This window comes from Ochotona princeps, chromosome 29 (assembly GCF_030435755.1).
Source record: "Ochotona princeps isolate mOchPri1 chromosome 29, mOchPri1.hap1, whole genome shotgun sequence".
Taxonomy (NCBI): Eukaryota; Metazoa; Chordata; class Mammalia; order Lagomorpha; family Ochotonidae; genus Ochotona; species Ochotona princeps.
In genome coordinates this window covers 4,470,577-4,494,904 of record NC_080860.1, presented here as the reverse complement: position 1 = coordinate 4,494,904, position 24,328 = coordinate 4,470,577, and the positions used below count along the sequence as shown (strand labels likewise).

At 44.2% G+C, this 24,328-nt stretch overlaps 1 protein-coding gene across 1 annotated transcript in view; it reads right to left on the bottom strand.

Moving 5' to 3' along the window:
- Positions 1-814: 814 nt before the first annotated feature.
- Positions 815-24,328, bottom strand: part of IFT81 (intraflagellar transport 81) — a 63,333-nt gene continuing 39,819 nt past the window's right edge. The window contains exons 13-19 of the mRNA XM_058656461.1: positions 20,094-20,222; positions 17,141-17,230; positions 9,613-9,699; positions 8,592-8,663; positions 8,426-8,511; positions 5,138-5,183; positions 815-997 (exon numbers count right to left, since the gene is read on the bottom strand). Of these exons, the coding sequence (XP_058512444.1) occupies positions 815-997; positions 5,138-5,183; positions 8,426-8,511; positions 8,592-8,663; positions 9,613-9,699; positions 17,141-17,230; positions 20,094-20,222 (693 nt within the window). The remainder of the gene's footprint in view (positions 998-5,137; positions 5,184-8,425; positions 8,512-8,591; positions 8,664-9,612; positions 9,700-17,140; positions 17,231-20,093; positions 20,223-24,328) is intronic.

The following is a 24,328-nucleotide window of genomic DNA, read 5'->3' as shown; positions in this document are numbered from 1 at the left end:
TTACATCTTTGTATCTTTCTTTAAGGAAAACCAGAGAAATCATCAACCTTGTAGAAATTAAGCACATTAAACTCCTGAATTCCACTTGGAATTCTTTGATTTTAGATGTATTTACATTCTATGATAATTTTTTGTGCTTAAAAAAACCACCCCAACTATCAATTATTCTTACTAAATATATCATAGCATTGTAGTAAAAAACCATAATTATTCTTTAATATTAGAATGTGAATACTTAATTAAAAAGGATGAGTTTTCACACAACCACACAATTTTTAAATACTATGATACATGTGCCAAATTTTATTTTCCTTTAAATTAAACAAATACAACAAATGTTATTCAAAATATTAAAGTTTCTTGGATTTTAAAGAAGAAAAAGGAACTGAAGTAGAACTGTAGGATATGCTGAACTTCAGATAAATGTTTCTTCAAAACAAGAGGTATTAGTTTCTAAAAGATTCCTCTAAATTAAAAAAAAGATTAAGAAAAACATTGAGGCAATGCGCTACTACATTTTTAAAAACTGCACGTTTCTTAATGGACATATGTTTACGGTTACAGATAGCAAACTTAGTTTCTTGTCTCGTAAAACTCAGAAGACACCACTGGTTTCTAAACTAAGTAAAATAATAAAAGCCTTTATTTCATATTAAAAAAAATCTTGAAACTAAAGTCTACCTTATCTTCCAGGAAACTTAATAAATGGCTAATCTGAAAGCAAAATGTTGCACAAGTCACTTTTAAGAAAACCGACTGTGGGACTGGGCTAGCAGCGTCGGTGGCCCGGCGAGGCCCCGGCTCGGAGAACCGCTCACAGGACCAGCCGGTCCTCTCCGCCCTCCTGGATTACCTGGCCGATGGCGCTCTGGCTCTGCTGCTTCAGAAAGCACTGCAGCTTGCATTCCATCAGCAATTCAAAGTCACGCCACATTTTGGCTTGCTTCAGATTTGGACCATGACTTTCTCGTACGGCTTTTTGTTTTTCTCGGAGTTTCTAGCATAAAGAAACCAAGGATATTGAACAGGAATCACAGAGACTTACTTCCAGTGCTACAGCCAGTAAAATACGGTAGGTTTCATACATTTGGTAAACAACAGCTTAAACCAGTTTCTCTGATATTTCCTCAAAACTAGGGTTAGGTCCCGACAGCTATTAGGGCTCTAGGCTGGTCCTACCCCACCCTCCTCAGGGAGCTCACTCTGGGAGTCATCGCCCCAGCTTCCACAGTGTTACCCATTGAGGGGTATAGGAAGACTGGGGAACTGGGAGAAGAGTGCAGTTGTGTTACATTCAGTATCCCAAGCTTCAGGCCACTCTGACATTGACTCCATCTAGGTTATTTAGAGCACCCACAGGAGCGTCCCTAATAAAAGTGACCTGATCCTGCTGCCTTAAAACAAAAACAAAAACAAAAACAAAACTAGGGTTAGATGTAAGACAACAGAGAGTTTAGAGGAATGTAAAAAAATGCGAGAAGAAAGAAGGGAAAAACTAAAGAGAGTTAAGAAAGTGGAGAGGCCTTTGGTGTAGAAAAAAAACAAATGCAGGCGATGACGTTGTCCCAAAGTGGGTAAAGCTGCCGCCTACGACACCTGCATTCCACGTGGGCTGCTCCACTTCTGATCCAGCTCCCGCTACTGGGAAAGCTGCAGAGGGCCAATGTCCTCACATGGAGACCTAGAAGCTCCTGGCTCCTGGCTTAGGGCTGAATCAGCCCTGGTCACTGTGGCCATTCAGCAGATAGAAGATTTTTCTCTCTGTGTAATTCTACCTTTTAAATTTTTTTTTAAGATTTATTTATTTTTATTGCAAAGTCAGATATACAGAGAGGAGAAGGGACAGAGAGGAAGATCTTCCGTCAGATGATTGCGGTCACTTGGGGAGTGAATCATCAGACAGAACATCTTCCTCTCTGTCTCTCCTCTCTGTATATCTGATTTTCTAATTTAAAAAAATCTTAAAAAAATAACCTAAAAAAATGCAGATTTAAGAAGTCAAAAGACTTAAGTTTCATCCTTGGCTTTGTAACTATTTTTTTTTTTAAGATTTATTTATCTTTATTGCAAAGGCAGATTCACTGAAAGGAGGAGAGACAAAGAACGAACTTCGATCCATGGTTCATCTCCCAAGTGGCCACAACAGCTGGAGCCAAGCCGATCCAAAGCCAGGAGCTTCTTCCGGGTCTTTTGTGTAGGTGGTTTGGACTGTCCTCCACTGCTTTGCCAGGCTACCAGCAGGGAGCTGGGTGGGAAGTGGAGCAATAGGGACAGAGCCAATCTAGTATGCCAGTGTTGCCAGTCAGAGAAATAACCTGTTCAGCCATGGCCCTGTCACTAACTGCAAGCAAGACATTTAACTTGTCTGGATCTCAGCTTTCTTAATTGCCAGTTAAGGCTAATAATAAAGGACTATAAAAAAAGCAGCGAAAGATGGCCCAAGTGCTTGGAACCCTGCAACCATTTGGGAGACTCAAAGAAATTCCAGGCTCCTGGTGCTGGCCTTGGCCCGGGGGCTGCTGAGGCCATCTGGGGAACGAACCAGCAGATGGAAGGTCTCTCCCTCTATCTCTGCTCTCTCTCTCTCTGTAACTGTCTTCCAAATAAATAAATCTTAAAGAAAAAAAAATGTAGTAGGATGGTCTCAAAATTAATTAGGATGAGAGAACAATTTGTGCCCCTGATAGAAATACAGACAACATATGCACGTATACCATTGATACTCCATCTAGGTGACATAAAGATGCTTAAGGATAACAGCCAACTGATCAAAACTACTAAACAGGTGAATCAAGAAGAAATTTGAACTCTATCTTTGGGTAAGTAACCGTTGATAAGGATTAGTTGCTCTTCCCGGGCTTCTTCCTTAGGCCTTGCTGTGGCACAGGGGGTTAAGCCACAGCTCATGAGGTGCCGGTGACAGTTCTGGGTGCTCTGTTGCTGATCAAGCTTCCTGCTGAGTCCCCTGGGAAAGCCAGGGAGGACACCCAAGTCCCTGTTGTCTCTATGGGAGATTCAGAAGGGAGTTTTCAGGCTCCTGGCTTCAGCCTGGACCAGGACTAGCTGCTGCCGCTGCCTGGGGAGTGAACCAGCAGATGGAAGATCTCCAACTCTCCCTGTCTGTCACTCTGTGTTTCCAGTAAATAAATAAATGAACTTAAAAAAAAAGATTTACTTATTTTTTAATGTAAAGGTAGACCACATTTACAGAAAGAGCTTTCATCCACTGGTTCACTCCCCAAATTGGCTGCAACAGCTGAAGCTGAGCTGATCTGAAGTCAGGATCCAGGAGCTTCTTCTGGGTCTCCCACGTGGGCACAGGGTCCCAAGGCGTTGGGCTATTCTCTGCCGCTTTCTTAGGCCACAGGGAGGGAGATGAATTGCAAGTGGAGCACCTGGGACAGGAGCTGGCGTCCATATGGAATCCTGACACTTAAAGGGGGAGGATTAACCAACTGAGCCATTGTGCCAAGCCCCTCAATTTTTTTTTTTTAAAGATTTATTCATTTTATTACAGCCAGATATACACAGAGGAGGAGAGACAGAGAGGAAGATCTTCCGTCCAATGATTCACTCCCCAAGTGAGCCGCAACGGGCCGGTGCGCGCCAATCCGATGCCGGGAACCTGGAACCTCTTCCAGGTCTCCCACACGGGTGCAGGGTCCCAAAGCTTTGGGCCGTCCTCAACTGCTTTCCCAGGCCACAAGCAGGGAGCTAGATGGGAAGTGGAGCTGCTGGGATTAGAACCGGCGCCCATATGGGATCCTGGGGCTTTCAAGGCAAGGACTTTAGCCGCTAGGCCACGCCGCCAGACCCCCCCTCAGTTTTTTTTAAAAGAATATTTGAGCAATGAACCTACATACCCATATAGAGTAAATTCAAAGAAAAATTACAGCTAAACAATCCCTAACACCTATGATGCTTCAAACTTAACATTTGCATTGGGAAACCTAACAACAAAACTCAAATTTTCAAGAGTGAAACTAAAACCTAGAAACATTGATTACACAACATTGATTACATCTCATTACACAACACAAGCGTAAAATCCCTGAAGATGATGGTGGAACAGATCCAGGTCCTCCCCTGTAGATTCCTTGTCCACCTTTGTGTAATCAGGAGTGAACGGACTCTACAGAGTGAAGAAGTTTGTCCAGAACCACAGGCCAGGTCAGCTGCCAACTGGCCTCCTCCCCTCAATGCTGATATGTGTGTCTTCATTTTTCTCTAGAAACAGCAAAGCTGGTGTCTCCCAGTGATTGCCACAAAGTGCTTAAGGCCTGATGGTCAAACGCTTCTCCCACGCGCATGGTACTGCTTCCCCTGGCATGGGCTCTGAGGTCTGAGGAAGCAAGACTCAATCACAGATCTTCACTTGAGCAGCGTTCCTGGCACTCTGCCAGACAGGCAGAGCTAGGTATCTCAACCAATGCTTTTCACGTGTTTGAACCAAATGAATCAATATTTGTCAAGGGCTTAGATCAGTATCTGAATAACAATGAGATCTGTGTTGTATAAAATGAATCAATTCAAACACATAAGCTAAATTATCTAAGAATCGCTTGAAAATTATAGTATAAAATGTTGTTATGAATTCTTTACTGCTTATAACTAAAAGATCTTTTTTCTTTAACAAGAAATCCCTAAGGGCCTGGCACAGTACCTAGTGATTAAAGGCCTCAGCTTGAACGCCTGGAATCCCATGTGAGTGCCGGTTCTAATCCTGGTGGCTTCTCTTCCCATCCAGCTTCCTGTTTGTGGCCTGGGAAAGCAGAGGAGGACAGCCCAAAGCCTTGGGACCCTGGAAGAGGGAGACCTGGAAGAGGCTCCTGGCTTTGGATTGGCTCAGTGCTGGCCACTCTGGGATTGAATCATCGAACGGAGTCTTCCTCTTTTGTCTCTCCTCCTCTCTGTATATCTGACTTTCCAATACAAATAAAAATAAATTGTACAAAAATGAAATCCCTGTGCTTTGACATTTATAAAATCAAATTCCAAAAGAAGCATCTTCAGTTGTAAAAGACACTATCAATCTCCCCTCAAAACCTGTACTGTAATCTTAACAGAATTACTATGCCATAATCATATACTGAATGTCTTAACCAGGCATATCTAATAAATAAATAATAATTCTTACCTTTCCAAGGTTTTCTTGTTCAGCAATATTTTTGGTATACTGTTCCCTAAAGAGATAACAGAATGATTTAGTTGAAATGCACCTTGGCTGATTTGAATATACAAGGAGTAATCAATTAACGTGTGTATCTAAAACCTGAACACTGGACTATAGTCCATGGCAACAGAGTCACAAGGAAACCTATTATCAAACATTTTGTTTTTCCTCATGTTTAGTCAGTTCTTCTAGTAAACAATTTATGAAAATAAGAAAATGAAACATTACAAGGAGTAAAAGGTTAGGTAATATTTCTGCCTAATCGGTCCTCGCAACAATTTGAAACTGAGGCTTGAATATATTTTGTTTTTGCAGAAGTTCCAGGAAAGGAAGGATATGAGTTTTAAATAAACATTAACCTGCATCTAGCCCTCACTTTTCAGCAGTCAGCTCTCTGAACCTAGTGAACACGACAAGGACTCATTACTCCATCAATTCCTACAGCGATGAAAAATCCGCAGACTCTTTCAGTAACTCACTGCATGCATTCAAAGGAATAATGCAGAGTTATACTTTGAAAAAGAGGCAGATTTATTAATAATAATGAAAACTGCAAAGAATTCTAAATTAAGAAAAAAACTAAGTAGCAAAATAGTTTGTAATACATTTATACGTATTAGCAAATAAAACAGAAAAAAAAGCATTTTAAAAAGATTTATTTATTTTTCTTGGAAAAGTAGATTCACAGAGAAGAGATACAGAGAGGAAGATCTTGCATCTAATGGTTCACTTCCCAAGTAGCCGCAATGGCTGCAGCTCAGCTGATTCAAAGCTGGGAGCTTCTTCTGGGACTCCCAGGTGGGTGCAGGGTCCCAAGGCTTTGGGCCGTCCTCCACTGTTTTCCCAGGCCATAAGCAGGGAGCTGGATGGGAAGTGAAGCTGCCAGGATTAGAACCGGCACCCATATGGGATCCCGGCGCATTCAAGGCTAGGACTTTAGCTGCTAGGCCACCACGCCAGGCCCACAAATATTCTTTTTGTAAGGTAAAACACAAAAATTTTGATCCAAAAAAAAATCAAAAGTACCATTTTATTTTTAATCAAAATTATAATCACATTTTAGTACTTCATAGATAAACAGTGATATTTAAAGCAGGTGATGAGGATAGAGTAACAGATGAAGAAGAAGGTAGGCGACTACATTTGACTAGAAATACAGTAGGCTTTTGCTTTGTGTAAACCTGAACCGTCGTATTTAAGACAAAATTAAACAAGCATGTAACAGCCCGGGTAAAGGCTTTGTGCTGTCCTTGACTGCTTTCTCAGAACCAAAGCAGGGAGCTGGATGGGAAGTGACGCAGCTGGGACACAAACTGGTGCCCATATAGGATCCCAGAGTATGCAACGTGAGGATTTAGCCACTGAGCCATTGTGCTGCGCCCAAGACCAGCTTTCATGCCTATAAAAAAGCAACTATAGGTGACTTCCTGTTTACCTGCTGGTGAGACCAACCCCGCCTCCTGGCCCTGGGCCAGCCGCCATCCTGCGAGGACAGGGAGCAGCTTCGGCACCCCGCTCTCCACAGAATCCTCAGCATGAGGGCCCGGCGGCGTGGCCTAGCAGCTGAAGTCCTCGCCTTGAACGCCCCGGGATTCCATATGGGCGCTGGTTCTAATCCCGGCAGCTCCACTTCCCACCCAGCTCCCTGCTTGTGGCCTGGGAAAGCAGTTGAGGACGGCCCATTGCATTGGGACCCTGCACCCATGTGGGAGACCCGGAAGAGGTTCCTGGTTCCCGGCATCGGATCGGCGTGCATTGGCCCATTGTGGCTCACTTGCGGAGTAAATCATCGGATGGAAGATCTTCCTCTCTATCTCCTCTGTATATCTGACTTTGTAATAAAAATAAATAAATCTTTTTTAAAAAAAAAAAAAAAAAAAAAAAAAAAAAGCAACTATAAAATTATACACATTCCTTAAAGGGGGTAAGGAAAAGGTATTACTTTAATGGGTCACAAGTTTTTGCCTGGTAAGTCAAAAAACATATCCATGGTGATGGTTCCAAGACACTGAATGTGATCAACACCACTGCAATGTATACTTCAAAAGTGTTAGGGGCAGAGCTCAATTAGCACATCCACGTGCCATAGGAAGTGCTTTGGATTGATTTCCAGTTCCTGAGTCCAGCTTCTTATTCACGTACAACCTGGTGGGCAGGAATGATGGCTCGCGAGGCTGTCCCTGTCATATCTGAGGGGGACCTGGCTTCAGTCCTGCCAAGCAACACATTGTGGGCATCTGGGTAGTGAACCAGCATATGGGAGCGCTTGTCTGTGTCTGCCTGTGCCTCTCTCTGACTCTTGAACAAAATTTCAAAAAATAAAAACAAGTAAGGTAGTAAATTTGAATTTATTCATTTGAAAGACATAGCTGTAGGGAGATGGACAGACACACAGACACACACACACAGAAAGAGAGAGAGAGAGATTGCATCTGCTGGTTCATTCCCCAGCTGGCTACAAGAGCTAAGGCTGGGTTAGGTTAAAGGCAGGAGCCTAGAACTCCATCTGGATCTCCCACAGGCATGGTAGGGGTCCCCTGACATAGGCCATCTTCTGCTGCTTTGCTAAGCGATTTATAGGGAGCTGGACCACAAGTGGAGCAGATGGGACTTGAACTGGCATCCACACAGGATACCTGTGTTTCAGACAGTGGCTTAACCTTATGCACCATAACATCTGTCCCTAAGGTGGCAAATTTTATGTTTTATATATATTGTACTATAACAAAGAGAATACATAAGAAATAAAGTGTGGGCTCCGAGGCAAGTACTGCTGTGCAACAAGGTAAGCCACAGCAACATTCCATTTCAGAGTGCCAGCTTGAGTCTCATTTATTCTGCCTCTGATCGAGTTCCCTGGTAATGTGGCTGGGAGAGCAGATGATGGCTCAAGTACTGGGGCTCCTGCTGCTCACATAGGAGACCCAAACTGAGCCCTAGGCTCCTTGCATTGGACTAGCTAAGCCCTGATGACGGTGGAAATTTGGGAAGTGGTACTTGTGGATTTTCCAGTGGATGGAAAAACCTCTGTCTCTTTCTTCGTTATTCTGCCTTTCAAATAGATAAGTCTCAAAAGGATAAAATTGTATTTTTATTTAGTTAGCAAGGCATCTATAAGATATTTAATAATCTTAAAAATATCTTAGTAACTGCTTGTTAAAATAATCTAAATTTGTAGAATTGTACCTCATTTATAAAACTTCAACAGGTGAAAACATTCGGCAAATATGTAAAAGCAACCACCCGACTTGCCTAATTGCCTTCCTTTTTTCCTGTTGATCAGAAGAGACGTATGCCTTCATCTCGTCAGTGGCCCGGCGAAGCTGAACTTCTAGGTTCTGGTGGAAAAGCGTGTCAAGGACATGTGAGATGGACAAAACCCTCAGAAGACATTCCCAGCCACTTCCTTTTGTCTTACCTTAATCATACAGTTTGTGTAATGGTATCTACTTTCTTCTTGAAGACATTCTTCACGGAGTCCTCTAACTTCCTACAACATACAACTTCAAGTGAGCAATGTCATTGAGAGGATACGTGCAACAAGAACGACTTCAGCAGAAGAATAAGCATCAGACTCATCCTCTCTTGGCAATGTTGTATGGCTGACTCCAACAGAATAGATTATAATCTTTTCTAGAGATGAAGCATATCACTTTAAAACCGAAAGCTTCAGTTACTCCTTTGTTAAGCACCCGCGATGTGTCCAGTACTGTCCCCTAAGCACTGAGGATGCAGGGGTGACCAAGGCAGACTGGTCAGTGCTCCAAACAGAAACATTCTGAATGCTATTACAGATGGGGTAAATGTCATGAAGAAAATCAGTCTGACGTTAGAGAGAAAGACAAGGTGGACCAGGTTGGAGAGGGAAGAAGAAAACCCCAGATATTGTGATCAGAGAAGAATTTGAGGAGGAGGTGACACCTAGCTGAGATATGAATGATGGGAAGCAAAGATCAAGGCAGAGAGCTGGTTGCAGAACACCTCAGGTGTAAGCGAAAGCACACACAAAAGCCCAGTGGGGAAAGCACGCCTGGTGGGCTTGTAGTGCAAGAAGGTGGCCAGCCTGTACGATGGGAGCTCTGCAGTGGGCACAGCACAGGTGGAGCCTGGCAAATCACACTGTGGAGATCAGATTCCAAGTGCAAAGTTTCTTTGGTTGCTCTACGGAGAGTCAACTGTAAGAGGGTTACACTGGAAGTGACTAAGAAGGTCACTGTGGGACATTTGGCAAAAGGTGAGGTGTCTTGAACTGTGGCCATTACGTAGCACAGAGGAAAATCCAGGATGCAAAAAGAAAGTTTAAAGTAATAAAGACCTCTGGAAATTCAGATAGACCCAGGAGATGATGACAGAGAGTTGGGGCCCTTTTGACAATGGATACTGAAAATGCATATACACAGGCAGTTTTAACTAAACTGTTAGAAGAAAAAGCTTCTTACCTGTTCTAATTTAGACCGATTGCTTTCAAGGCCTGCTGCACAGCTATCATACTGGGATTTCTTTTCATCGCACTCTTGGGTTAGTTCCTAGAATGAAAAGAGCAAATGACTGAAAACGTGAAAAATAAAGGCCTGAAATGTGGCTCTGAAACAATGCATGCCCTTGTCGGTCTGGTAACATAACTCTAAGCTTCTTGGCATACTTAAGAGTTATTTATACAACAATCAGATATTTGAGAATTATGACAGATGAAGGTGCTGATAAGAATAATATCTACCATGTATTGAGCTCTGTGCCAGGTCCTTTATTAGGAGCTGGGACTATAACAATGATGAAAACAGCCAAAAATCCTTCCCTCGAGTAACATTCGGACAAGCAAACAGGCTGCTGAGAGCTTTGGTCAGCAAACGCAAGGTAGCCCTCTCATGGAACTAACCTCTAGGCTTGGGGATCAGTGTGGACTAAGCTAAGCATGCCGGGTGAGTAAAGGAATGCTGGGGGAAGGGAAGGGAGTGCTTTTTTTTTTAAGGTTTATTTATTTTTGTTTAGAAGGCAGATGAGAGTGCTTTTTTAATAAAAGGAACAGTCCTCCGTATGAAGGGATAGAAGCTGAAGAGAAAAAGAACAATGAAGCTGAAGAGAATAAGAACAACAAGTAATTTATTATGCTCAAGAGTGGCTGGGAATAGCAAATGAGGAAGTTGAAACTTAGGCAGCGGTCCTCTAAGAGAGATTGCATCTTAGGTTTCCTTGGACAATAACTAGATCTTGTGATCTTATGAAGGAGGCATTAAGACCCCATTTAAAGCTTAGAGTAGGTTCAGAAACCAAGTTCCTTGCCAATGACTATACTACTGGAAAGGGGTGGAGTCAAATTTTGAGTCCAGGCTGTTTCAGTAGCTTTAGACATCCTTCCAACACAGTACTTTAAATAAAACAATCTGGGACCCAGTGTGGTATCCCAATGGCTGAAGTCCTCATCTTGCATGCACCGTATGCATCCCATATGGGGACCGGTTCTAATCCTAGCAGCTCCACTTCCCATCCAGTTTCCAGCTTGTGGCCTGGGGAAGGAGTGGAGGACGGCCTAAGGCCTTGGGACCCTGCAACCATGTGGGAGACCTGAAGCGGGGGGTTTCTGGCTTTGGATCAGCTCAGCTCCGGCTGATGCAGCCATTTGGGGAGTGAACCAGCAGATGGAAGATCTTTCTGTCTCTCCTTCTCTTTGAAAATCTGACTCTCCACTAAAAATAAAAATAAAAAATAAATTAAAAAGAAAAATAAATAAATAAAATATTTTTAAAACATGCTATAAATATCTAGGTATACAAAGGCATCTGCACATGCTTTGTAAAGCAAAGTAAACTTCTTTTAAAACCTACAGCAAAATAGGACCCTCGAGGAAGTCTGAGGAATTACTAGGGTCGGAAACAGGATGACACTGTGGACAGACAAGAAGCTTGGATGGTCAGTCTTGGTAACAGTGTGATTTCAATGTTGAGGCAGACGCTAACATACTTGGACCAGAAGTTAGGGCTGAGGACTCCACAGCAAACCAGGTGCTCAACTTTTCATGAGAGGAGGGTTATACTGCACTGAGAATGACCTTCATTTCACACAGCGGTTTCCCTGGAAACCAGAGAGCTAGCACAAATGAGTGATGTGGTGTGTGCTGCCTTTGTTATCTGGGACTGCACTGGGGCTGTGGTGACTAGTATAATGCAAAAGACTGCTAGAAGAGAGGCTGAGGTTTTCATAATCAAAGTGACCTCAGATATCTATAGCTCTCAAGGGTGACAGGCACACATAACTTTAAGTGGGAGAAGGGGCAGCCAAGGTTCACTCTAGGAGTGTGAGGCCTCTCAAGGAGTGAATATGCTAGGATTCGCTAAGCCCCCTTGTGGTCTGTGAGTCTGAGGGCCAGCTGGGCCAGGACACAGTGATGTTGTAGCAGTTGTGGGTAGAACATAATGGCCTATCCTCAGGCAGGTGTGGGTTTGAATTTACCTTACCCACATGCTGTAGAAGTAGCACACTGAGACAGTAGGTCATAATGAACTCCAAGCTCATGATACTGCTAAAGTACCCAGCAGAGCAACTACCAAACCACTATGGAGGGACACACCCTGCTTCCTGGTTGCCAGGATTCCAGAGACAAAGCCCTTTAAAAAGGTAAGCTCCTAGTCCCAAGGTATAAAACACAAGGAAATAATTAGTCTATCAGGAATGAGAATCAGAAGATATAAGCAACAGCAGAGCCCTATCTTAAAGAACTTTAGATATCAGAAATAAGCTAAGTAGGTTTAATACAACAAAAACTACAAAGGAAAAAAAAAGATTAGGCAGAGACAGGAAAACAAAAATAAAACAGACATATACTGAAATTAAAAAAAAAAAAAAAAAAAAAAAACGGAGGAGCAGGTGTCCAGCATAGTGGTTAAACATTTCAAAGAGCCTGGGTTTCGGGCCCGGCGGTGTGGCCTAGCGGCTAAAGTCCTCGCCTTGAAAGCCCCAGGATCCCATATGGGCGCCGGTTCTAATCCCAGCAACTCCACTTCCCGTCCAGCTCCCTGCTTGTGGCCTGGGAATAGCAGTGGACGGCCCAATGCACTGGGACACTGCACCTGCATGGGAGACCTGGAAGAGGTTCCTGGTTCCCGGCATCGGATCGGCGCGCACCGGCCTGTTGCGGCTCACTTGGGGAGTGAATCATCGGATGGAAGATCTTCCTCTCTGTCTCTCCTCCTCTGTGTATATCTGGCTGTAATAAAATGAATAAATCTTTAAAAAAAAAAAAAAAAGAGCCTGGGTTTCGGGCTCCTGACCCCAGCTTCCTGACTCCAGCAGGCAGCAGTGACGGCTTAAGGAAGGAAGCGGGCTCCTGTCGGCTCCCGGGAGATCTCGGCTGAGTTTTTGTTCCTGACGTCAGTCTAAGCCCAGTGCTAATCCAGTCTCAGCTACTGAATTTGGAGAGTGAAACAGTGAATGAGCGTTCACTCTCTCTGGTTCTCTGTCTCTCAAATAAGTAAATTAAATAAAAAAAAAAATCCAACAAGCTAATTGAGTGAAATAAGTCAGACACCACTGAAGAGTTAAAAGAATGAACTAGACAACAGAATCGAAGGGACAGGCATTTGGCCCAGCAGTTAGGATAGCCACATGCCCCACTGGGATATATGAGTTGGACACCTGGCTACCTCTCCTAATTCCAGCTTCTTGCTAACTCAGACTCTGGGAAGTAGCAGTTACAGCCCAAGTAATTAGTTGGAGAGTTGCCACAATGTGGGAGGCCTGGATTGAGCTACTGATTCTTGGCTTCTTTCCCCAGCTCAGCCTCAGCTGTTGTATTTCAGAAGTAAAGTAGCAGATAAAAGAGCTTTCTTTCTCTCCTTCCCTCTCAAATAACTAAAGAAAACTAAAAATACAGCTTAAGAAATTATCCAAAACTTAACCTTAACACAGAGACAAAAAGATGAAAATATGAAAGTAGATTACACAGAGTAATTAGGCCTGACATACATTTAATAGGAATATCTGGAAAACGGGGGAGAAAAAGAACAAAAGACAGACTATCTAAAGGTATTAGGTACAATTTTTCCAGAACTAATGAAGGACACAAAAAATTCGCAAACTAGGGCTGACATTATGGCACAGCACCTGTGATGCTGGCATCCCATACAGATGATGCTAGTTCATGTCCCAGAGGAAGTGGAGCCACTTCCATTCCTGCTCCCTGCTAATGGCCTAGGAAAGCAGTGGAAGACAGTCTAAATGTTTGAGCCCTGCCACTCATGTGGAGACATGAAGTTCCAGGCTCCTGGCTTTGATCTGGCCCAGCACTGCCACTGCAGATATCTGGGATTCAGAGGAAGATCTCACTTACTCTTTTTCTCCTTCTCTCTATGTAACACTGACTTTCAAATAAGTAAGATTTACTGAAGTATTTGAAATAGAGATTTATTTATTTACTTGATAGTTACAGAGAAAGGGCATCTATATTTATATAACTATATATTAGAGAGAAGGAGAGGTGAGAGAGACAGAGAGACAGACAGACAGACAGATTCCATCCATTGGTTTATTTCAGAGATGGCCAGAATGGCCAGTGCTGGGCCAGGTCAGAGCCAGGAACCAGGAGCTTCTCCTGGGTCTCTCACATGGACACAGGGGCCCAGGCACTTGAGCCAGCTTCCATTGCTTTTCCCACGTTATTGGCCAGGAGCTGGACTGGAAGTAAGCCAGGACACAAACTGGCACTCATATAGGATGCCAGCACTGCAGGTAGCAGCTTTACTTGATACAGCATCATTCTGGTGCCAAAAAACAAATCCTTAAAAAAAACTGTGGACCGGCATTGCAGTGTAAAGGGTTAAGCTGTCGCCTACAACTCTGGCATCATATGAGTACTCCACTTTCAGTCCAGTCCCTTGCTAATGTGCCTAGGAACGCAGCAGAAGACAGCCTAAGTCCTTGGGTCCCTACTCCCACATGGGAGACCTGGAAAAAGCTCCTGGCTCCCAGTTTCAGTCTAGCCCAACCCTGGCCACTGTGACTAATGGAGTGATCCATGGGATGGAAGATTTCACACTCTCTCTTCCTCTCTCTGTGTAACTCATTCAAATAAATAATTATTTTTAAAAATCTCACAAATTTTAGCAAAATAAATTAAATCTATACATAGATGATGGCAACAAAATCTGGACATCAAAGCTAAAGAGAAAAATATTAAAATCAATTATAGGGAAGATAAAATTTAAAAAGAAATGATAGCTAAACTGATAGCAGACCTTTCTACAAAATATGAAAAAAACTCTCCTCCTAACCAAGAAAAAGAAGAAAAAAGATGGTTTATTCATTGCAATGATTCTTTACTGTGACAACTGCTGAAAGAAAACAAGGGAAAGAAACTTCATTTCAGGAACAAAGAAACTAGATCCAGAAGGAAAGAGTAAAATATAAGCAACAATCCTAAATATGTGGGTAAATAGGAACAGGAAATGATTACATACAGTAGTGCCTGTGACAGTAACAACCATGAAAATACTGTTAGGGATGCCTGAGAACACCACCATACACACGAGGCATGAGAGTGTGTCAAACGCATCTAAACTCCTGCGCTATTGGCAAAATGTCAAGAATATATGCTGAAATTAACATCATACAATATCATAAATCATATCAAAATAGAAGCAAAGGACAGAAAAGGAAATAAAAGGGGAAAAGAGAAAAGAAAATACAGGGTGGGTATCTAGCCTAGTAGTTAAAGCACTGGTTCAATACTCGTCTGTGGGTCCAGATCCCAGCTTCCTGCTAGCACAGACCCTGCAGACAAAGTGAGTCCTCCAACAACTGGATTCCTGCCACCCACCTGGCACTCCTAAATTGCACTCCAAGTTCTCTGGCTCTGCTCAATAGCGAAGTAGAGATTTATATGCAGATGGGAACTTTGCTGCTGTCTCTTTTCCTCTCAAATAAAGAGAAGAAGAAGAAAACTACTGGTATAATAGAGGGCAGGGAAGAAAAAAGCTCACTCCCAGCTCAGCGCATGCACAGCTCACTGCTGTGCATACAGTCTTAGAGCCTTTGCCACACTGTACAAAATGGTAATTGATGTGCCACTACTAGAGTTTTTGATCTGCTGGTCATTAGGTCTGAGGGCCACCCGGACCTATCTTGTTGCTGGTGGAGTCCAGCTGCTGGTGCAGTTCAGATTGCCACTCGCTGAATGCCACTGGGGTATCGGTCACTGCAACACCACACTGTTGTGTCCGCTGCTTTTCCGTGTCAGTCTCCGGGAGCTCCTCTGCTGTCTTTCTGTCCTCTCTTATTTCCTGCAATGTGCCCTCTCTGCTTCACACTGGCTAATGTTTCTCCATCTGTTTAAACGTGTCTTACTCTATTCCGCCGTCTTGATTCTCCACACACTTTAAAGATTTCTTTCACTGAACTAATAAGTTAGTAATAAATTTTCAAAGAATAGACATGTATAGACACAAAAGAGCTTAGTGGAAAGAAAAAGGGGCTCTGAATTCTTACTGACTAGCAACACATTAGTTTTGACTCTCATTACTACCTCCAGCCTAGACTGGCCTTAGGCATTTGATGCTAGTTTTTAACTGAGGAGTATAATTATACTGCAAACAAAGCAAATGGCATGTATTATGTGAACAGAATCCTAATGCAAATAAACACAACTCAATTCCAACCATGGAAAAAAACAGACACTAGAGAATAAAAATAAAATGCAGTGATGAACATTGTTGAGTTGTTAGTGACTAGGATGTGTAGTGTAGTAAGCAGGCTGAGGAAAGCATCTGGTATCCATAGTATGGGCAAGTTCCCATCGATAGCAATCTTTGAAGGCCATACTTGGTACCACCACACCCACAGCCCTCTTCTGCCCACTTAGCCCCAACCACAGCTGGTTGGACTGCTCTTACTAGAAGTGACCAATAGCCTATGAAATAGCCTGGCATGAAAAACTGCCCTTCAAAACAGAGGGCTGCACTAGTTTGTAGGAATGTGAATTAGACAACGAGGCAGTTAGTAGTAAAAACCCCAACACACAGTATATGCAGAGAAAGGCCATACTGTGAAATGCAGACAATGAGGAGTCCTGAGCAAGCTGGGACTGTAAGGATGGGGATCTTAGGAATAAAGAGAAACTGCACGACAAAAGACATGGTGGCAAAACACGGAGCTGCTGGCAGAAAGAGGGAAGCTGAACAAGAGGGTCATCGAATCACGTTAGTGGTACAGTGCAAGCACGATGGACTATGAACTTGGCCAGGGCGCTCAGCTCTGTGTCCTCCAAGCATACTTTAAGCGGAGTGTGAGGGGCAGGCACTGCGGTGGGATGCCTACAGGACACACTGGAGTCCTGTTCTGGTCCTAACTCCTTTGCTTCCGATCCAGATCCTTACCAATGCCCCGGGAGGCAGCAGATGACGACTCAAGCACTTGGCTTTCTACCATCCTCAAGAGGACTGAGGCGGAGTTCTTGGCTCCGAGCTTTGGTTTGCTCCAGTCCAGGCTATTGTGGGCATTTGGGGAGAGAATAAGCAGATGGAATTTCTGCCACTCTGCCTTTCAAAACAAATAAATATATTTGTTTTAAACAACGGAAGAGAAGGCGAGACAGAGAGGAAGATCTTCTATCTGTTGATTCACTCCCCAGGCAGCCGCAAAGGCCAGAGCTGAGCCAGTCCGATGCCAGGAGCCCGGAGCCTCTTCTGGGTCTCCCACGCGGGTGCAGGGTGACATGCACAGAAATGAAGATAGAAACACATCTGGAGGGCACTTGCATCCGGGATTGCAGTTTCTCATTTTTCTCCCCCAAATGACAAAATACGTAGCACAAGTGAAACAAATAAGTTTAGCAGATAACATTATTCTCTTTTGCAGATTCATATTTATGATAATCACAATTTATTTTCTGTACTTAACCACATAACACATTCAGGATGCTCATTAGCACATATGACCAGGAGAGAACACCGGAAGCACCACAGAATCACAACCACTTACTTGACATTTCTGGCGCAACTGCCTCAGTTCTTTAATGACAGGGGCTAGAGCCGACTTCTTCTCAGACACCAGTGAGTTCAGTCTTTTCACCTGTTGTTTAAACAGCAACCAAAAACACAACTAAGAAATTCTGAAGAAAAATATTATGTGCATGATGATATTACAGTGTTAAGAGTTAAAATTACTTACGCCTTATTTTTTAAAAAGATTTATTTATTTTTTATTACAAAGTCAGATATACAGAGAGGAGGAGAGACAGAGAGGAAGATCTTCCATCCGATGATTCACTCCCCAAGTAGCCGTGACGGCCGGTGTGCACTGATCCGAAGCCGGGAACCAGGAACCTCTTCCCTGGGTCTCCCACACGGGTGCAGGGTCCCAATGCATTGGGCCGTCCTCGACTGCTTTCCCAGGCCACAAGCAGGGAGCTGGATGGGAAGTGGAGCTGCCGGGATTAGAACCGGGGCCCATATGGGATCCCAGGGCATTCAAGGTGAGGACTTTAGCTGCTAGGTCACGCCGCCGGGCCCATACTTAGGTCTTATTTTAATACCAAATAATTGGACAGTGATGGGAGTAAACTTTGATTCTTTACAAAGGAATCCTTTAGCCACTTAAAAGGTCAAATCCATAGACCATTAATAAGAAATTATTTATAATCCATTTACCTAATGAAGTAGATTGTATATAACTATACTACTGTTGTATTTTGTAAGTTATGTAATTCTGTAATTTATATAAAATATGGCACAGAAGATTAAGCCACCACTTACAGTGCTGATATTCCGAGAGCCAGTTCAAGTCCTGAATGCTCCACTCCCAATCCAGCTCTCTGCTAATGTGCATGGGAGAGCAGTGACAAATGGCCCAAGTCTCTGGGCCCCTGCATCCATGTGGGAGACCTGGAAGAAGCTCCTGGTTCCTGGCTTCAGACCACTCCAACTCTGACAGTAGTAGCCAGCTGGATAGTCAATCAATGAACACAAGAGTTCTCTCTTTCTGCCTGTCCCTCTAACTCTGCCCTTCAAATAAATAAATCTTATTACGTGTGTGTGTATGTATAACTAGGAAGGGGTGATACCAAAAACACTTAATTATCTGAATGGCATTAAATAATCATCAATCAAAATAAACCCCAGTCATAGAGATGAATAAAGTCTTAGAGGCCTTTTTTGTGCTAAATACTGAGCATTTTAGGAAACTGTAGGGTTGGCCTTGTGGCATAGCAAGTTAAACTGTCGCCTGTGACACCAGCATCCCATTTGGGTGCTGATTAAAGCAGTGGAAGATGGTCCAAATACTAGGGTCTCTATACCCAAGTGGTAGTCCCAGAAATTCCTGATTCCTGGTGTCAGCCTGGCACAGCCCAGGCCATTGTGGCCACTTGGGGAACGGACCAGCAGATGGAAAATTTCTCTCTTTCCCCCTGTAAGTCTGTCTTCTTTCTTTTTTTTTTTTTTTTAAGGTTTATTTATTTTTATTGGAAAGGCAGATTTACAGAGAGAAGGGGAGACAAAGAGAAAGAACTTTCATCTGCTGGTTCACTCCCTAAAATGGCACAATAGCTGAAGCTGAGCTAATTTGAAGTCAGGAGCTTCTTCTGGGTCTCCCACACAGATGCAGGGTCCCAAGGCTTTGGGGAGTCCTCTACTGCTTTCCCAGGCCACAGGCAGCGAGCTGGATGGGAAATGCATCGGCTGGGATACAAACCGGTGCCTATACGGGATGCCAGAGAATGCAAGGCGAGGATTCAGCTACTGGGCTATCACATTAGGCACGTGTCCTTGTTTTTTTTTTTTTTTTTACAGATGTTTTTAAATTTTAATTTAATTTAAAGACAGGATTACAGAGACATAGTGAAAGAGAAACAATCTGATCCACTGATTCACTCTCCAACTGACTACAACTACCAGAGTTGGGGGGGTCCGAAGCCAGGACCCAGGAGCTTCCAGGTCTCCCATGTGGGTTAAGCAGCCCAAGCACTTGGGCCATTCTCTGCTGCTTTCCCAGCTGCATTGGCAGGAAGTGGAACACATGAGACTCAAACTGATGCCCTTATGGGATGCTGACACCACAGGCAGCGGATTCAACTCTGCCTTTCAGATAAGGAATACATCTTTTAAAATGGGGTTTAGATCATGAAGAGACCCAGTGGGTTCCAGGGAATGGTCAGTGTGAACACAGAAATGGAGAAAAATAATTCTTGAGAATTGGGAGCAACAGCTATCACCCAAGTAGGAAAAGAGTTCAACACTTTAACACTGATGGGCCTGGTGCAATGGCTTAATTGGCTAACCCTCCACCTCTAAGCGCTGACATCCCATATGGGTACTGGTTTGTGTTCCAGTTGCTTTACTTTTCATCCAGCCCCCTGCTTGTGGCCTGGGAAAGCAGTCGAGGACAGCTCAAAGCCCTGGGAACCTGCACCTGCATGGGAGCCCCAGAAGAGGCTCCTGGCTCCTGGCTTCAGATCAGCTCAGCTCTGAACATTATGGCTGTTTGGGATGTGAACCAGTGGCTGCAAGATCTCTCTCTTCCCCCCCGCACCCCCTTCTCTCTCAATAAATCTGTCTTTCCAACAAAATTAATAAACATTTTTAAAAAAGAAGGAAACTTGGTAAAAACATACAAATGCTTTCGGGGTGAAGCTCAGGATACAGGAAACACTATGAACATTAACAAAACATGCATTAGATACGATCACATGATTCGGGAAAACTTACTTTTTAAGTTTTATAACTTTTGTACATTTAAGAAACCCACAGGATGAATAAATTACTAGAAGTTAGACAACGTTATTAGAATGGAACAATACAAAGGAGACTGACAGACGAATTAAAGAATATGAACCAAGTGCAGAAATGACAAGCGAGCATTTCATGAACAGCACCCGCCTTCTGGCCACACAACAGACAGACGAAAACAAGCAGAACACGAGCGGAAGTGCGGTCACCATCTCAGACATGTCGTCGAGGGTCCGTCCTTTCAGTTCGTCCACCTCGCTCTTGAGCGCAGACACCCTTTCCAGCTCCTCCTGGGTGTAGGTGTAGCCAGATATGCCCTTTTTCTCCTCGATAGCTTTCTATAGAATAAAAATGCCAAACAGTGGGTTTACCAAAATCTTGCTGTTTCCATAAGTAGTATCCACATTTCAACTCAATAGGTTGGTTAAACATTCTAAAGGATGCCTTTACATGGGGTAAATCTACACTAAATTTTACTATAGTATCTGTAGTTGCACAGGAAAGATTTCTAATTTTAGACTTTAAGATAATGCCACACACGTAACACAGAACTAAAACACGGGATGTGCTTCGTAAATATTTAGTGAATAAATGAATTCTCCAGTGACATGTTGTTTTTCATTTATTTTCTCCTTCTGCGCTGAGCATACTTCCAGGCAGCAGAAACACAGCAGCAAACAAAGCAGGAAAAAGATGTCTTTCACTTATAGAGCTTGCTTCCAGCGGGAGTGAAAGCAATATGTAAACAAATGCAATTCATACAGGCGAGAACGGAGAGCAGAAATTATATACAAGATAGTCACAGAAGGCCTTCCTCGAAGGAAGTGAGGGAGTTCAACCACACAGATGCCACTGGGATCTGCAAGTGAAGAAGTCACGAGGCCAGAACAGACGCCAGCCTGCTCAACAAACAGTGATGAAGCTGGGGAGGCTGGACGCAGTGGGGGCAGAGGGCGATCAACCAGGCCTTAGGTGGCTACCTGGGACAGTTTCAGTTTATATCTATTTTCCCCTGAGCTCTCAAGTGTCCCAGTTTAGGTGATAAATTACATCATTATTTTAAGGCCACTGAAAGAGCTCTGACTTATTTCAAATGAGACGGGAAGCTGTTGGAGAGTTCAGAACAGAGGTACTTTCAAATGCTCAGATTTTTTTTTTTAAAGATTTATTCATTTTATTACAGCCAGATATACACAGAGGAGGAGAGACAGAGAGGAAGATCCTCCGTCCGATGATTCACTCCCCAAGTGAGCTGCAACGGCCGGTGCGCACCGATCCGATGCCGGGAACCAGGAACCTCTTCCGGGTCTCCCACGCGGGTGCAGGGTCCCAATGCATTGGGCCGTCCTCGACTGCTTTCCCAGGCCACAAGCAGGGAGCTGGCTGGGAAGTGGAGCTGCCGGGATTAGAACCGGGGCCCATATGGGATCCCAGCGCATTCAAGGCGAGCTCTTTAGCTGCTAGGCCACGCCGCCGGGCCCAAACGCTCAGTTTTAACATCTGCGCGGGGAAGTTAAGCAGAAGGCACTGTGAGAGCCTAGGGAAGAGCAGTGGAGTCTGGGTGATGCCAGTGACAGGCAGCGACCAGTGGTTCTGTGCACACTTATGGGAAGATCTGACAGAATACCACAGCAGTGAGCTGTGCAGGTACAAAGAAGAGGCTCAGAAATGAGTTCAAGGTCAGAGGAGGCAGTGAGGAGGAAGACACCACTTGTCAGAATGAGATGGAAGATGAGGAGATGGTGAAGAGCAGAAGTTTAGCTTTGGGTATGTTGATTATGTGAAATATCTACTAATCTCTAATTGAAGCGATCAAACTGTTATAAGCACAGATTATGAATGACAAAGAAATCTAGAATAGAGAGAGAAATTTGTGACTTTCTGGCACATGGAGAAGGTTTTTAAAGTCATCAGAAAGTATAACAACACAGCCAGGGAAATGAAAGGAGAAAAGAGACCCAATGGCCAATCTGCGGAACACACATTTAGACTTGAAATAACAAGAAATCAGTTATGAGTGGGGACAGGAGTGTTTGGGAGAAAAAGCAAGAAAGTGTCATGTCCCAAGAAGCAGGGGGAGAAAAATTCTACAGTGGGAAGGGTAGATTAACTATGTCTAATATTGCTAATAGGCCAGGCAGGAAAACGACTATGGATACTGCACCAGCTATTACATATTTGTTGCAGAAATAAAACGACAGCTTCAAATGCCTGAATTAGTAACTTCATGCAAAGTGATAGAGAACTTCCTTGGAGCTTTAAATAAATCATATTTCTCATGGTTGAAGGACAGAAAAAGAAAACCCCAAACAAGAAATAAACAAAAAAACAGGTATAGGACTTAATGGCGAAGTAGGCCATCTTCAGGAAGGCTGAGCTCTTGGCCTAGGTAAGTGTTGTATGCCAAAGTCAGATACCTGACAGAGAAGACAGCGAGTGTTGCATCTGAACCAGTGGTGCAGACCTGCTTGTGAAACTTGAAATCGCTAATTATTCTGTATCCGTTGGGCAGTGGAAAGTAGCCTAGCTTGTTAGTCAGGAGCCTAGAAGAGGTAGAGGCAGCAAGACTGGGAGTCTGAGGACAAGGAGGTCTAGGAAGGAGGCATGGGAAGGAATGCCTCGAGGTGGCTGGATGTGAAGGTCAGTGGGCTGCAGGAGCATGGGGCTCAGTCGGCTCACAGCACTGCGCAGCAGCCAGCTCGGTGCGGCCTGATGGGAGAGCGCAATACAGGTCTCGGCTGGAACTGACAGCCTGGGCAGCGAGTTTCATTCGCTCAGGATTCCCACCACATAGTGCTGTGTTCCTGACAGAACGCAGCAGTCATGGAATCACAAGATCAGAGTGTGAGTGCTACCACGTACTACCTGATCCACACTGACCCATGGAGGGAGCTGGGCCTCCTTTCCAGACAGCTTTAGGCTATGTGCATAGAGATGCTCTGATTCTAGCACCAGAAGGGACATTAAGAGAGCTCCTAAGCTCAGTGCTACGACCACCAGGAGTTTCTTGGGATCCTCATGCCAACAGGCCTGCAGGCAAAGAAAGCAATACCGGCAGGATAGCATGAGGCAATCAGACACTGCTACCCAACAGAAGCAGATATATATGTATATTTGGTAATACCTGGTACTATTGTACCCAACTGTAACTTTGTGCGGGTCTTAAAAAAATGCAGAGGAGGGCCCGGCGGCGTGGCCTAGCGCCTGAGGTCCTCGCCTTAAACGCGCCGGGAATCCCATATGGGCCCCGGTTCTAATCCCGGCAGCTCCACTTCCCATCCAGCTCCCTGCTTGTGGCCTGGGAAAGCAGTCGAGGACGGCCCAAAGCCTTGGGACCCCGCATCCGTGTGGGAGACCTGGAAGAGGTTCCTGGTTTCCGACATCGGATCGGCACGCACCGGCCCATTGTGGCTCACTTGGGGAGTGAATCATCGGACGGAGGATCTTCCTCTCTGTCTCTCCTCCTCTGTGTATATCTGACTTTGTAATAAAAATAAATCTTTAAAAAAATGCAGAGGAAATGTATATTATGAAGAAATTGCATGAAGAACTCACATGGATGAGAGTCTGGATCATTCCATCAAATAAGTGACCCAGAGCAGAGACAGTACTAGCTAAAGTGGAGGGAAACCTAGATTGGGTAGAAATGAACACAGAAGAGGGAGGAAATGTTGAGTGCCAGCTGGGTTCTTGGAATCAAACAGAGCAGTAAGACTTTCAGTTAGTATCACTGAACAGGACCTTTCTGTAAAATTTTCCAGAAAACTCTGACTGGGCAGAAGTCTGTTGCACCTATTCCTGGGGCAGGAGGTCCATCTGATTTGAGAAAGAGTAGATTCCAGCAGGGCCAGGGTAGACCGCAGGGGATTCCAGCAGGGCCAGGGTAGACCGCAGTGGATTCTGTGAACACCACCTCAGTCCTCACATCATTGCAAGCTATTGTCAGTGCTGACTACTGAAGGTTTGGACTCACCTCCTTTGCCAGAGAACGCCCACAGCCAAATGAAGCTGTGTTAGCTGAGAGGCAATGCCCCAACAAACTCAACGGCTAACTGAGGGACCAGGGGTACAGAAGCCAGCCCCCTTGTTTTAACAGGGTATCAACTGGGTGCTGCAGCTTGTTCCAAAGCTCCTTATGGGATCAGTATAAAGCCAACTCCAAACAAAGAAGACTCAGAACTGGCACGTAGAGCAACAGCTTTGCTGCTGGACTGCTCTGGGTTTAGCCCTGTTCTGTCAAACACACGAACAGGCCTCCAGGCAACGCTTCCTCACAGCACCTTCACTGGATCTGCCTTCCCAGGCTCCTGGAAGGCTCTTTAGGAATTTCTGCCCAGCATGTCATGATAAATCAATATTTTACAGCCACCCTCTTGAAATGGTAATTTTACTCATATGAAATAGCTAAGTAAAAGAATACCCTACTTAGAATTTCACTTCTATT